Raw genomic sequence first — 14,966 nt, 5'->3', positions numbered from 1 at the left:
CCGGCCGCGTAAGCTGGGGCACAGTCGGTTTCACAGGCAGAAGGAAGAACATATAGATCTTATACCAATCGCTATTTATTATTAAACCCTTCGCAGTATAAAAGCTTTAAGTGGCCGCGCTTTCGATTGTTAGGGGGACGGGAAAGCCGCTGCTGGGTGGAAGGACTGGTTGATCCACTGCTTCAACGATCCCCAGTCTACTACTAACACGGACCTCAATATGACCGCAGTCCAGCTCCATCAAACGCACAGCCCCATACCGCATAGGCTGATGGCTACAAGCTAACTTCACAATCTGTAGAAAATCGCCTTTATAACTACTGTCTTCCCCTTGCTCTCACTTCACCTTACCTCAGGAACGTGAATATCGTATTGTTGATGGCTCCACCTGACTCAGCAAGGCTTAACTCTCCCCAGCTCTGATCCACTCCGACGCAGTCAACCGTCCGCAATCATTGAGGCTCTTGAGCTTGAGGTCTCTGGTCGCCATAGAGCTGGTCTCACTATGGTGTCGGACGGGGACGACATCATCTCGCGCAAGAGGCGCAAGATTGGCCCTCACAAAGCTGCTCCATATATATTCAAACCGCTCTTCGACCAGGTACCTGTCGCGGGCGATGATGCGGAGGGGGATGTACATATTACATGTGTCGAGTATTGGAGTGAGTTCTTCTGACGCAACGAGTCTGCAAGAAGCTAACATATCTTGTTTCCTTCCCCCTAGATGACAACCTGTATATCGGAACTTCAGCAGCGGAGATCCTGCACTTCGTCTGTCTTCCACCCAACCCCTCCGACGAATCGAACGAACCGTCCTTCATCCTAGCTTCAAGATTACCCATATCCTTCTCCCAAAACTCCTCTCTTCCTAGCCAACCGGGCATCCAGCAGATTCTTATTCTTCCAACCGCCAACAAGGCATGCGTCCTTTGCAATGGAATGACTACTTTTTATATGCTGCCGGAGCTCAGTCCGGCTTTCGGCGGCAACACAAAGGTCAACAATTGCCGTTGGATTGGCGGTCTTGACTTGAATATCGCACCAGATGAACCCGAAAATCCCATGGTGATGATTTCGACCAATAATCGCCTGATGCTGGTGAAGATTGGCGATGGCGCTCGCCTGGTCAGGAATATTGAGTTTCCGGGGTGCCTAAAGCTGTCGCGAAGAGGCATTATATCTTGTGTCGCCGATGGCCGAAACTATTCTTTACTTGATGTGGAGCACCAGCAGAAAATACCTCTATTCCCGATATCTTTCGCGGATGAGATGCTGGACTCTGGTCAGGTAGAGGATATGCCAGTTCCGCCTACCTCGAAGTCACCCCTGTCAACGCTAAGCGGCTCACCACCCGATGAAGGCCATGGCCATAGCCGAAGTTCCAGCCTGAATACACTTGCAGGAATGTTACAGCCTACGGCCCCGCAGCGGTCCTCATCGAGCGATCGGTCAAGATCGCTTACTCCCGAGCAGTCGGAAGCCGGAACACCGAGACGATCGGTATCAAGAGAGCGCGGCGAAGGCACGTCTCCAGGCGGCTCTCCAAGGGTCTCTTCCGAACAAACCTCACGCGACCCGCAAACCGCAGCTGCAGATGAACGGAAACCTCTTCCGCCGCTGCCAAAGCAGCCGTCTACCGAGCTGACACCACACATCCTGTCTCCAACGTCGTCGGAGTTTCTACTAGTGCGGGGTTCCGATGAGACCGAACCTGGCGTTGGAATGTTCGTCAACGTGGATGGCGACGTGGTGCGAGGCACAATTACATTCCACAGATATCCCAAGTCAATTGTTATTGACAGGGGCGACGAAACAAACTTCATACCATCACCAGAAAATACGAAGGATGAACTTGTCCTTGCCATCATAGAATCCGATGAAGATGGCCAGACAAGAAGGTTTATAGAGGTGCAGCCGTGGGATGTTGACCCAGCCGAGGCGGAGGAACACAAAAGCTGGGTAGAACTACCGTCAATGCAAGCTGAACAGCCAAAATACGCCGGAATCAGCCACACGCTCAGCCCAACCCAGTTGGAAATCCAGGACTTGGGAAAACTGCTGCGGATGGTTCGTTTAAAGACTCCTCCCTTGTCCACATATGCACCTGCCGCGGATCCTAGAACCCAGGCGTCGATTGAACAGCTGCAGAAAGAAAAGGAGCTGTTTGAGTCCCAGGAAACGTCCGGGTCCGATGAGGCCAAAAAACCGTTAGATTGGGAAGCCGAACGGAATGCAGAAGAGGCAAAGATAGCGCAAGTGATGGGGAAGACGCGGAGTAGCCTTGTTATGTGGGCCGGAGATCGAATCTGGCGCATCGTGAGGAATCCATTAACCACACAACTAGACGATGTTTTGCAAAGCTCCCAAGCGGCCCTCGACAATGGACACACCCTTGATAGGAATGCTATTTGGGATATTATTGAAGTGGTTCAACAAACAGAACCCAGGTCAGAGGCAGAATTTCTTGGACTAAACTTTTTGAAGCAGAAAGCCAGCCTTCTTCTTCTGGGTGACCTTCTCTTCATGGAACCGCACGCCAGGAATGATGCAGTGATTGACACGACAGAGAAAGCACTCATCGTTGGAAACTTGGATCCTCGCATTGCCATGATATTGATTCCTCTCCTGCGCGCTGAAACGCTACAGAGTTCACAAGGCATATGGGTTCATGCGGGGCTAGCAGAAACGGCGGAGGCCTACATGCAGCAAGCCGACAGAGCAGGGGAGTCGCTGACGGGATTCTTTGACGCTGGAGTTCTGGATATGATGAAACGCTTTCTTCTCTCTTGGCAACAGAAGCGCGGATATGGCAGTATATCAGACGAGTCGTACGTTTTTGACAGCGTGGATGCAGCTCTCCTTCGCCTTTTACTCGCACAGTGTGATAGCATGACCAAGGAGCAGGCTGGCTCTATAGGATTACGCTCGGAACTCAACAGGCTTGTTGATCACTGGAAGGGCAATTTTGACCACGCTGTGGCGCTGTTGGAGAGCTACCACCGACTGTATGTTTTGAGTCGCTTGTACCAAAGCCGAAAAATGTCTGGCAACGTTTTGAAGACTTGGCGGCGGATCATTGAGGGCGAGGTAGATGCAGGTGGTGAAATTACTCCGGCAAGTGTTGAGGTGCAGATGCGACGGTATCTGGTGAAGATCAAAGATGTGCAGCTTGTCGAGGAATATGGTTCGTGGTTAGCTGAACGGAATCCCCAACTCGGTATCCAAGTGTTCGCGGACAACACGAGTCGGGTCATACTCGACCCATCAGATGCTGTGAAGTTGCTGAAAGAGCGTGCACCAAATGCTGTCCAGGAGTATCTGGAACACCTTGTGTTCTCAAAGAATGTAAGTTTTGTTTCATGTTGAGACGAATATTTATCTAATGTGATTACAGTACGCCCAATACGCAGACGACCTTCTGCAGTACTATCTTGACACTGTGATTTCTGTGCTCGAAACGTCACCCGAAGCTCGGGCTTCCCTTTCTGAATCGTATTCTACGTACCGTGCCCTCCGACCACCCAAGCCTACATATATGAACTTTATCACAGAGAACCTACCCTCAGATCCGTGGTGGCAGTCTCGAATGCGTCTCCTCCAGCTACTTGGAGGGGGCAGCACTACCCAATTCACGTCCACTCCCGCCCCGAGCCTCAATTATTCTATTCCGGCAGTTCTCGCTCGCATTGAGCCCTTCCAAAACGAGCTGGTTTCCGAGTCCATTATCCTAGACGGACTGCAAGGCCGCCACCGGGAGGCCCTCCGCCTCTATACACATGGGCTAGGCGACTACGATGCCGCCACCCGGTACTGTTTGTTCGGCGGCCCTCGAAGCACAAGCTCGACAGGCGCACCTTTGGAATTCGCTGAGAAATCGCGCCAATCTGAGCTATTCCGGTATTTACTGGATGAATTCCTACAGATTCAAGATCTATCTGAGCGAATCGAACGCACGAGTGACCTCCTCGGGCGGTTCGCCGCTTGGTTTGATGTACGCGAGATCCTCAGCATCATCCCCGACGACTGGAGCGTGGACATTCTAAATGGCTTCTTGGCACATGTCTTCCGCGTGCTTGTCTCGGAGTCACGCGAGGTGCGGATCGAGCGGGCGCTCTCGGCAGGCCAGAACCTCCGAGTGGCCGCAGAGCATATCTCCGGCATAGAGAAAGTTGGGGGGTGGGTTGAGGATGAAGAAGGATTGAAGCGGTTGCGGGGAGGAGGGCACGGACAAATCAACGCTGCGCGGGGAGAGACGGAGAGTGATTTTGGAGATATGGTGGAGGCGGGAGACTCATAGAGACATAAGGCAGTCTCGGAGTTTGCACTCGGACATCGTATGACCTATAGAAAGCATACTGGTTATCGACCGTTCAACCCCCTCCTAACAGTCGTCGATCGGTTAAATCCTCAACCGCGGAGATGTGGGGTGTGGGCGCGCGGAATCTTTCCACGTCTACACAGAAGACAACTTGGACCAAGGAGAAGATCAAGCAACTGTATATAATGACACCACGAAGCGCATCCAGCATTGGCTATATAGACTATCTTTCGTCCGATAATACTCAATGGCATGATCCTAGTCATAAAACTTGCACGCGGCCTCCGTAAACAACTGAAATGATTTTCGGGGGAATTCCGGTGCCAGCGCTCAAGCACCAATCGCAGGCCGTAAAATCACTGCTTATTGATCATTATACATCCGGATATCCTTTCTCTCCATGCGGGGTGACTTTCTCCTCGCCATCCCCCTCTTATATGCCCTCTCGTCCCCTGAAAGCGGGCAATTGACCCAATTAATTCCCTCACCTTGCCGAGAAAGAAGAAGCATAAAGTAACGATGGATCCCTCCCAGGTCAAAGTCCCTCCTATGAAAAACCTCACGGTGGACAACATCACCGAGAATGTTATCCGCATCAACTCGCTCTGTGAAGACGAGCGAATGAAGTACGTCCTCGAGCGACTCGTCTCGCACCTCCATGACTTTGCGCGCGAGACCAGACTCTCCTCTGCGGAGTGGATGACCGGGTTGAAGTTTTTGACAGAGGTCGGACAGATCTGTACGGATGTTCGACAGGTATTTCTCGCACACACATACATAATTCGTCAATTGAATAAGTAAGGTATACTAATTTGTTACGTTTAGGAGTACATTCTCCTCTCCGATGTTCTTGGTCTCTCCATCCTCGTCGACTCAATCGACCACCCCAAACCCGCGGGCAGCACAGAAGGCACAGTCCTGGGCCCCTTCCACACACATGAAGCCGAAGAAATCACACAAGGCGGACTCATGTCCTCCGACCCCAAAGGCGAGCCTTTGCTCGTGGTCTGCACAATCAAAGACACGGCGGGTAACCCCGTTGAGGGTGTGAAGATCGATATCTGGGAGACGGACTCGACGGGGCACTATGACGTGCAGCACGCGGACCGGGCTGGCCCAGACGGCCGGTGCATTATGCGCAGTGACAAGGAGGGTGTGTTCTGGTTTAATGCTATCACGCCGGTGCCGTATCCGATTCCGCATGATGGGCCTGTTGGGAAGTTGTTGAAGAAGCTGCACCGCCACCCGTATAGGCCGAGTCATATGCATTTTATGTTTGAGAAGACGGGTTATGATCATTTGATTACGTGAGTTGCCTTCTTTTTATTTCCCATGGGGGGAGCCGGTGCTAATAACTGAGATAGGGCGCTGTACCTCCGAAACGACCCCTTCGAGACATCCGATGCTGTCTTCGGTGTCAAGGACTCCCTTGTCGTGGACCTCGGAAAAGCCGGACCTAAGTACGCTGCTAAGTACAATGTGTCCGAGGACCAAGCCCTGCTCACATACGACTTTGTTCTTGTCTCCGACACGGAAACGAGCGATCTGCGCGCGAAGAACTCCAAGGATGCCCTGGATAAATTAGGGCGGAAGGTCAAGATTGTGAATGGGCTGCCGATTCCGGACCTTGACTAGTTACCCAGTCGCTTGTTTTTGTCCTTCTTGGCCTTATACGTGAATGAATCAATTGTATATATACCTAAAACTTAAACATATCACTCGGTCTATTTAAGCCTACTACTTCATCTCCAAAGCCTGCCTCACCAAATCCCTCACCGTCTCCCCGAAAGACCGATACTGATACCCCAACTCTCTCGCCGCCGTCTCCCCATCCAACCCATGACTCTCATCGACATCCTGAGCCTCAGCAGAAACCCCATCCCTCAACTCCTCAAACTCCCCCCTAATAATCTCCGCCGCAAGCGCATACGAGAACCGCTCCGGCGCTGTAGTCGTATATCTCTTCCCGGAAACCTCCTCCCTAAGCAACGCACCAACATGCGCCTGCGCCAAATCTCGCACGTCAATCCAGAACGGCACCCGCGCAACAGGAAGCTGGTCCCCACTGGCAACCTTCCACAGTGTCGCATTCGACTCGTTGAGCTTTTCCACACCGTCAACAGGGTGAACCACCGGTCCAAACGTCATAGGTGGGCAGAGCGTAACCAAGTCAAACGAGGGCTTCTTGGTACGGATGTACTCCCACGCCGCGCGCTCAGCGAATTTCTTCGAGCCTCGGTATGCGACGACGGCGTTGGTGGATTTGTCGATTGCCTCTTCGTAAGTCAGCGGGTTCCAGTCTGCGGCGGTGTACGTGAAATAAGGCGGTGGTTTGCGGGTGATGTCTACGACGGAGGCAAAGGATGAGGTAAGGACTATGCGGGTGATATTGGGGTTTGTAGAGGCAGCCTCCATGACGGCGTTGACGCCGTTCAGGGCGGGGATGATGAGTTCCTTTTCGTTGTCTGTTGTGTCGTATGTGAAGGGCTTCAGGTATGTATTAACTAGTTAGTGGTCGTCATGCTGTATGATAAAATATTGAAGGTTGGAGGACTAACACTCGCTGTGTGGATTATCCCATCGACGCCTTTCACGGCATCGACTATGCCCCCTGGGCTCTCGAAGTCGTTGATCTGGACGAATTCAAGATGCGCTTTGTATTGTGGGCGCACTTTCATCATGGCCTCGCCCTTGGCCATGGAGCGTGTGGCGCCCCGCACCCGTAGGCCGCGGGCTAGAAGAGCATCGACGATGTGGGCGCCGATGAAGCCGGTTGCACCGGTGACGAGGACAAACTCGATGGCCATAATGTTCATGTAAAGGTTAGAAGACAGTGGTGGGAGGAATGCGGGGATGGTGTTTTTATGGCCAAGCTGGCAGGCCGGAGATGCTCCGACTACCAGGATGTCTATAACCTCCTATCACCGCCGTCTTTCTGGTCTTGTTTTGCCCAAAAATAAGTATAAGGTACTCATCGTCCGTGACTGACTGGTCTATTGGTGTAAGCGCTTATATCTAATATTGGAGTGGTTAAATCAAGTTCTTGTTCGAAACTCGTCGGTCCATGCTCCGGGTAAATGAATGATTCGATGTGGGAGTTAACGACTCGCAGAAATCCCAATCCGGTATTCGACCCACTTTAGAGAGTCCATCACTTGTCGAGTCTGGGTTAAGGAGCGCTTTATGCGCTGGATGATAAGGGGTTTATTGGTCTTGCTGGGAGTGTTGAGTGGATTGAGGATGAGGCTAGGGTTGGGCCGATGGTGAAGAGGGCGAGAGGTGTTGAGAGTGTACCTAGTGAGACTCTTGGTTGATTTGCTCTTCTGGATTAAATTGTCTTTGCACGATGGGTCAAAGTATTGGCATGCACATCAACTCCACAAGAATGGAGCTAGAGATCGGATGGTTTTCCGAGATGGAAGATCATTGTGGGATAAATTGAACCGCAACACTATAGTTGAGACGGGCCCATGATTACCTTGTATACAAGTCCAGGCCTGAAGATCGGTATATACTATTACTTCTAATAATATAGAATATATATATATATAGACAACCTCAAAGCTCTCAGAGGATCGATATTGATAATAGAAAAACACCAACTGCCGGGGATATCCGCTAAACCGCTCAAACGACATGCCAATATTTTCAAATACATATGCAAAGAAAAAGTCATTACATAGATTGATCAAGAGCCTTATGCTCTCACCAATTTCCGGTCTCGTTCCTGCTCGCGCTCGCGCTCTCGTTCTCGTTCTCTCTCTCGCTGCTCTCGCTCCTTGTCATGCTCGCGATCCCGCTCGCGCTCGTTGCTAACTTCATGTACACTTGCTTTCGCCGCGGCTCGGTGGTGAGTGTTATATGTATCAAGTATGGCCTGTCTCAGCGCATCCGGAACATCATCCCGGTCATCCCGGGCGTGTTCGTTCCGGTTGATACTGATCCGCCTACCAGTTCGGTCATGTCGTTCGTGGCCGAACGGGTGACTGTGGCTGCCCTGGTTCTCGCTCATTGCTCGTCGTGGGGATACTTCCCTTCCGGGCGGGGGTCGTGACACCGGTGCGGCAATCGGTGCGGATTCCCTGCGGATGTTGACATCTGCCGGGCCCTCGCGTCCCCTTTCTGGCTCGGGTAGCACGGTAGCTGGAGCTGGGGCAGGTGTGGGAACGGTAGTAGATGGATACGACTGTTCCGGGGCTGTAGCAGTAGGGCTGGTGGACGTCTCCTTTGAATGTGGGTCCTCCGCATGCTCCCGATCAGCGCGCTGAGCTTCCCGTAGCTCATCCTCTTTCACGTCTCGCCAAGAGCACTTGGCGTGCTTCTTTGTGCAGCCCATGCATGCGGTAAGATTCTTGAGACAGTCCATATGGAGACGGCGGCATCGATCGCAAGGTGGCATAATACGATCACCTCGCTGTAGCTCTTCCATGCGGGCAACCATCTCGATCTTAAATGGGCCGCCGTCATCCTTCTCATGATGGTGTGATTTCGGGGGAGGAAGTAACGAAGTCGGAGTATTCGGAATAGCGACTGTGGCAGGTGATGGTGCGAACATGCTGCTGTAGTCGCCGCCACCTTCAGATACTCTAGGTCGAGGACGCGACGACTGACGGTTGCTCGATCCAGTGGCTTCTTCGTACGAACTGCGCACTTGGCGGTCTTGCGTAGTGAAGAACTTTTTCATCAACTCAGCGCGTGTAGTTGGAGAGGCACCCTTGATAGACGTCCCGTTTATGATCGTCACATTTTCCGTGTTGGAGTGGGAGAATAAAAACTGCGATGACAAGGGATTCTCTTCCGCCGGAACTTCCGCGCCATGTCGACCGGTGTTGACTGCGACGAAACCGCTGGACGGGGACTGGGCGTTGGACGCGCCATTGCCATTACCGTTCAGTGGACCGTGGGCATTGCCATTGGCGTCGCGCCAAACAGGACTCATGGAGCGTTGTTGCGGAAGATGCGGCTGGGTCTGTGAATGAAGCTGCGGTGGCCGAGAGTTGTGGAGAGTCACGTCACTCTCCCGCCGGGTAACGATGGCGGTCCTACGATTCTTCAAGCGATGGTTAAGTTGCCGGGCACGTGCAGAGACTAGAATAAAGGAATTGAGTTAGCGACTGGCATAAGCGTTTGCGGGTTAAAAAGATTGCGAACACGAACCTTGATCTGCAACTTGGATTATTTGCTGGAGGTTCTTCTCGAGGATTTCGAGAGCTCCAAGCTCCTTCTCCTCATCCTCGATAATTGGCTGAGGGGGAATCATCTTTTGAGGCATCCCCGAGGCGATCAGCACAAAGTCCTCCTCGCTGATCTCCACGCGGCTTTGCTTCGTGTAAAACTGGCATACTCGCACACCGTTGCGGCTCTTTTCCAAGTTGAATTGTTCGGGTTTGCTCTTCGCAAATTCCACCACGTCTAGCCATGTGACGTTGGGGTTGTCCTTCCCGTGCGACTTGAGTACCCGGGGCGGGCCGTCGAAAAGACGCTCGAAGCGCTTGATCAGGATTGGGCCCAGAGGGCACGCGCCTAGATTCCCAGCGATGCTCTCATGGCGATGTAAGACACCGTCATATTCGCCAATCAAGTGCACTATAGCGGGCATTGTGTCTTCTAGCGAGACTAGAGGAAGGTTTTCGGGGTATTGGCGCGCAAGATAGTTAATTTGCAGGTGATTTGAATGGGTCTTGGGGAGTTTGGACGCAATCGGGGGGAACTCCCCAGAATCTGATCGAGGTCGCTTACTAGGCGCCTCTGTCGTTGTCGTTCGAGAATCCATGGCGGCGGCGGAGGACGGGTGGGAGGGTCCTCGGAATCGCGAGAAGTCAAAATAGCCGGGAGACTATGGCGGAGACCCAGCAAGAGTAGCGTAGAAGTATATAGGAAGAGGAGGAGGGACGGCAGATATGCCCTGGGGTCGTGGGGAAGGCAGCGAAGAGTTTTGGGAGGGAGGTTGTCGAAGGGTCGAGGGGGGTGGGCGCTATTGAGTAATGGGAACGCTGGGCCGCTGGCAGAGTGCTACCGATGGCGGAGAGGCTCCAGAGTGCGGGTTTTGATTCAGCCACAGAGCGGACGGCCTTGAAGAGGGAGCTGCAAAGTCAAGCAACAGAAACAGAACGGATGTCATAGGAATGCGATATTGAGGAACACGCAGAAGATGAGAGACATGGGGACAGGTGACAGGCGCAGAGTCGGCCAGGAGAACAAACGGAGTCACAGCAGATGCCAGTCAGAGGGAGGAAAAGGCAAGGCGGACGACGGACGCCGGACAACGGACGACTGCCGGGGGCTGCTGGTACGGTACGGTACGGTATGGTATCGGTACCTGCCCTGCAGCAATTCCCTATCGCAGATTCGCAATGCAACTCAAGAACTCCACGTTGGAGCGAGACGCAGTCGCACAGGTTACACGTTACGTATCGTCAGTCTGTCGCTCTCGCACGGCTAGTTGGCTGACACGACAGGAGTGGGAGAGGTGGAAGGGCTGCCCAATGACAGCCAGAATGGACCAGGACGGTGATGATGGAGGCATCTCGGACGGGATGGCGGAACGGGTCTCCTCCCTTCTACAGTTGCACTAGTGTGGCGAGAACACAGCGGTGCCAGTGGATCTGCGCCTACAGCGCTGAAGCTTTCTATTATTCAGCTTATTATTCAGATGATCAATTCGCTTGAACTGACTTCAACTGAGGTTACTAGGGGTATCCGATAGCAATCTCGATCCTATTCTTCAAAATCAAGGGTCCGTTTGAGTTGAGCTGAACATCGACCTTATCAGGTGACGCAGGGCGGAGAGAATCCCGCTGACGCTCAGCGGAAGCCGACTCGGTCCGAATTTTTACCCGTCATGACTCTGTAATTTACTCTCGATATCGCCATATCAGTCCCTTGCAGGGCTGGGGGTAACCCGCTTGCCGTGCCGTCGCAGGCGCAGTGCTCCTCTTCCAAAGTAAGCGGTGGGCTTTATAAAGCCTGGCTGCCTGATCTATACCTAACGGGACTAACAAAGAGCCACGTGATCTTATATCTGATTTTATGTATCCAGCAATTACTCCATTCTCTGTACCTTGTCAAAAATATCAAGCTCCCTGGGCATGAGATAGATGTGCAAGTGTTTAGACACTTTTTAATGGCTCTCCGGCTGCTCCGCTGCAGCAACTAAACAATCTACTCTGTATGCTTATATGGCTGCCTAAGTCATCCACTATAAATTACGGTATTCTCTTGACAATACAGAATCACCTCAGCAAACTTTTCCTCCTCCCATGACTCTGAAGTCTGGACAATGAACCTCCCCATGACAAACAGCCAAGGCCTCCAGAGTCCAGACTCCAGTCAATAAATCTGCAGTGCACTATCTTGGTCTGGAGCATTTTCGCTGCCAGTTAGCCTGTTTCGGAGCCCATTGCTGCTGTGTTGCGTGGACTCAATCCTGGAATCAAGGAAAATCCCTCATACAAACCCACTGCACCAATCTTCCGAGTTCCCTACCATTTCGGCCTTCCACCCCCTTCACATCATCCGCACAGTCCAGCGCACTCATTGGTGAGTCTCATCTCGGATAATCAACCCCCTGTCCGTCTGTCTGTCTGTCCTGCCTGTCCGGTCGGTCAAAGTGGGAGGAGCTTGCTTCCTGCATTTTCAGAGTTCTGAGGTCTGACCTTTCCCCCACCTTGCCTGGTTAAGCTGGATTCCTCCACGCGCGCCCCCTCTTTCATAAATTCATACCATCAATTATCCCCTCGATTACATAACCCAACTCCGGTCCCCGGGCTAACTAAAACAAGTCGGGATTGGAACATCCTTTTGATCATCGTCTGATATCTCCGATCTAGCCAAGCCATGTCCGAACGAGGCTCGTTCCGTGGAGGTGGTCGCAGCCGCGGCGGAGGATATGATCGCTCTGGCGGCCGTGGCGGCCATGGAAAAGGTGGCGGTGGTGGCGGTGCTCAGCAGCAAGAAAAGCCCAAGAAGGAAAACATCCTCGATCTGAATAAATACATGGACAAGGAAGTCCGCGTAAAGTTCAATGGCGGGCGAGAGGGTATGTTTTGTTCCCTCGAGCTTCCTGTGTTTCTGAGATTTTTTACTAACATGCATCAGTCTCTGGAACACTCAAAGGATATGACCAGCTGATGAACCTGGTTTTGGACGACGTCAAGGAGTCTATGCGTGGTAAGTAGTTACATGGTAAACCCATTGGAATCATCGGCGGCTAATTCTTTGCAGATGACGAGGGCAACGAGAACACGCGGTTTCTCGGTCTCATTGTCGCGCGTGGCACCTTGATTGTCCTGATCTCCCCTGCGGATGGAAGTGAGCAGATTGCCAACCCATTCGTTCAGGCGGAGGAGTAAGCAGTGGCTGTTTGGTTGACAGAGATACATGTGTCCCGTCGAGCGCTGGGCTTCGCATAGCCAAATAATTCGCCTCGGGCTTGAGTGATGCACAAGAGCTCCTTTACGTCCTACAGCTTGACTGGTCACCAACGACTAGTTATCACATCTGAAATCATCCATGTATTTCCGGATGGTTTTCTTATCTCCACCTATATCCTCTTTATATCTCCCTGTCAGGCAGAGGTGGAATTTGAAGCGTGCGGTCCGGGATGGACCACGCATTGAGAAAAGGAAAATAGAATATCTAATGAAATAATGAGCATAAATTCATCATATCTCAACACATATTTGCAATAGAACAATACATTGTGACATCATCCTCCATCCATCCATGATCCACGGTTCTTCAGGCTTGGATTCTTTGACATCCGGGGGGGCCGGGTCGGCTGGAAAGCGTCCCGTCCAGTGGCATTAACCCGATTATGCCTGAATGACCACTCCCGCCTGGTTCAGCTCTCGTACCGCCTGGTCTGGATGCTGACTCGGCCTTTGATTGTCTTATATATCATATATACTCGAGGCCCGTCCGCGTAACCAGGATCCTTCCTCGTGCATCCACACCTGCTTATTATTTTTTCCATGTATAGGAGTATATATCCACAAGGATGAAGCTGCAACTGTTGACTGTCGCAGCGGCTACAGTCCCCCTTTGCTCTACCCTTGCGATCCAGGACGTCTTCGGCGACCTCAAGGACCTTAAACATTCTTTGTTCGACGTCCAGAGCAAGAACCCACTCGATAATGCTGTCGAGCGGTCCCCCACCTTCACCCCTGCAGAGGTTCTAGATTCCGATACCGACATCGACCAGTACCTCTCCATCAATACCAACGACGTCGACAGCTGGATAAAGAACTTCTTCAGCCAGCCCATCAGCGAAGTCACAAATGTTCCATCTGACCTCATCGATCTCGACCGCGACATCAGCGTCAATTCCATCGCTAATCCGCACCATTCCGATAAGACAATATACCAGCTCATTGCAGAAAGCAAATACACTACCATCCTGACCAAAATCATCAACGAAGACCACGAACTGGTGAACTATCTCAATTCGACCGATCACAATCTCACCTTCTTCGCGCCAACCGACCATGCTTTCCGCAAGATCCCGCATCATCACCATCACCGGGACCACGATGGTGGTGATGATGACGATGGCGACGGCGACGGCGATGACCATCGCATTCCCAAAGAAATAATCCGCGGAATCCTGCGCTACCACTCTTCGCCACAGGTTCTCAACGCCGTGAGGCTCTTCCACAGCCATACCATCCCCAGTGCCCTCAACTCCACCCTTCTCGGCACTACCGACAGCCACAACGACGAGGACAAAGACAAGATTAGACACGGCCTCCCGCAACGCCTCACTGTCCGCGCCGGCTTCAAAGGCCTAACCCTGAACTTCTACAGCCACATCATCGCCGCTGACATCGTAAGCCCAGCGCCCTTTACCCCACCCCATCCCATCCCATCCAATCCAATCCACAAACTAACAATAACATCTTAATCTAGACCGCGTCCAACGGCCTCGTCCACGCACTAGACTCCATCCTCCTCCCCCCACCACCAGCTTTACACCTCCTAACGATCCTCCCCACAAAATTCTCCACCCTAAACCAAGCTCTACACCAGACCTCCCTGGCAGGGCATCTCAACACAACAACCCAGAAATCCGGACACGGATTCACGCTCTTCGCGCCCTCGAACACCGCCTTCCAACGCCTCGGCCTGAGTGTCAACGCCTTCCTCTTCTCTCCCCCGGGTCTGCCGTACCTCAAAGCCCTGATAAAGTACCACATTGTCCCAGGACGGACACTGTACAGCGATGTGCTGTACACATCTGGCGGGGAGATAAAGCCATTCGGACTGGGACTCGGGCTTGGATCCTCCCAATCAGCTAATGCGAATAATGTCGGCACGCATCTTGATCTCCCGACGCTGCTGGGGGAGCATAAGATTGCTGTTGATTTAACGCACCTAGGTCCGTACGTGAGCTTTAAGCTGAATGGGTGGCGGCGCGTGGGGTTTGCGGATGTGTTGAGTAAAGACGGGGTTATTCATGTCTTGGATCGGGTGTTGATCCCGCCGAGGAGGTTGGAGGGGGATGCGGTGTTGCTTGGGGAAGAGGGGGATGGGGATGACGAAGTGGAGATTGAGGAGTTGGTGGAGAGATTGGGGCCTTGGGTTGAGGATGATAAGGAGGACGGTGTTGAGGAGGAGCTCCCGCATGCTGGGGAGCTGTGAATTGTGAACG

At 52.5% G+C, this 14,966-nt stretch overlaps 6 protein-coding genes across 6 annotated transcripts; 4 read left to right on the top strand and 2 right to left on the bottom strand.

Moving 5' to 3' along the window:
- Positions 1 to 505: 505 nt before the first annotated feature.
- APUU_11236A (putative TGF beta receptor associated protein 1) lies at positions 506 to 4,297 on the top strand (the record flags this gene model as incomplete). Its single annotated transcript, XM_041696057.1, has 3 exons — positions 506 to 662; positions 725 to 3,345; positions 3,395 to 4,297. The coding sequence occupies 3 exons, from the start codon at positions 506 to 508 to the stop codon at positions 4,295 to 4,297; spliced, it is 3,681 nt and encodes a 1,226-aa protein (XP_041550602.1).
- Positions 4,298 to 4,837: 540 nt separating this feature from the next.
- Positions 4,838 to 5,953, top strand: APUU_11235A (intradiol ring-cleavage dioxygenase; the record flags this gene model as incomplete). The annotated part of the gene is made up of 3 exons (XM_041696046.1): positions 4,838 to 5,074; positions 5,144 to 5,625; positions 5,683 to 5,953. 3 exons carry the CDS (start codon positions 4,838 to 4,840, stop codon positions 5,951 to 5,953), a joined length of 990 nt encoding a protein of 329 aa, XP_041550601.1.
- A 102-nt stretch (positions 5,954 to 6,055) lies between these two features.
- On the bottom strand, positions 6,056 to 7,134 carry APUU_11234S (SDR family oxidoreductase; the record flags this gene model as incomplete). Its single annotated transcript, XM_041696035.1, has 2 exons — positions 6,056 to 6,805; positions 6,877 to 7,134. The coding sequence occupies 2 exons, from the start codon at positions 7,132 to 7,134 to the stop codon at positions 6,056 to 6,058; spliced, it is 1,008 nt and encodes a 335-aa protein (XP_041550600.1).
- An 881-nt stretch (positions 7,135 to 8,015) lies between these two features.
- On the bottom strand, positions 8,016 to 10,091 carry APUU_11233S (uncharacterized protein; the record flags this gene model as incomplete). Its single annotated transcript, XM_041696024.1, has 2 exons — positions 8,016 to 9,406; positions 9,476 to 10,091. The coding sequence occupies 2 exons, from the start codon at positions 10,089 to 10,091 to the stop codon at positions 8,016 to 8,018; spliced, it is 2,007 nt and encodes a 668-aa protein (XP_041550599.1).
- Positions 10,092 to 12,154: 2,063 nt separating this feature from the next.
- Positions 12,155 to 12,669, top strand: APUU_11232A (putative small nuclear ribonucleoprotein (LSM7); the record flags this gene model as incomplete). Its single annotated transcript, XM_041696013.1, has 3 exons — positions 12,155 to 12,356; positions 12,416 to 12,487; positions 12,542 to 12,669. The coding sequence occupies 3 exons, from the start codon at positions 12,155 to 12,157 to the stop codon at positions 12,667 to 12,669; spliced, it is 402 nt and encodes a 133-aa protein (XP_041550598.1).
- Positions 12,670 to 13,316: 647 nt separating this feature from the next.
- On the top strand, positions 13,317 to 14,956 carry APUU_11231A (uncharacterized protein; the record flags this gene model as incomplete). Its single annotated transcript, XM_041696002.1, has 2 exons — positions 13,317 to 14,144; positions 14,225 to 14,956. The coding sequence occupies 2 exons, from the start codon at positions 13,317 to 13,319 to the stop codon at positions 14,954 to 14,956; spliced, it is 1,560 nt and encodes a 519-aa protein (XP_041550597.1).
- Between the last annotated feature and the right edge of the window lie 10 nt (positions 14,957 to 14,966).

Source organism: Aspergillus puulaauensis, chromosome 1, assembly GCF_016861865.1.
Source record: "Aspergillus puulaauensis MK2 DNA, chromosome 1, nearly complete sequence".
Classification (NCBI taxonomy): domain Eukaryota; kingdom Fungi; phylum Ascomycota; class Eurotiomycetes; order Eurotiales; family Aspergillaceae; genus Aspergillus; species Aspergillus puulaauensis.
Note: the sequence above shows the minus strand (reverse complement) of the source record. Positions and strands in the feature narration are given on the sequence as shown.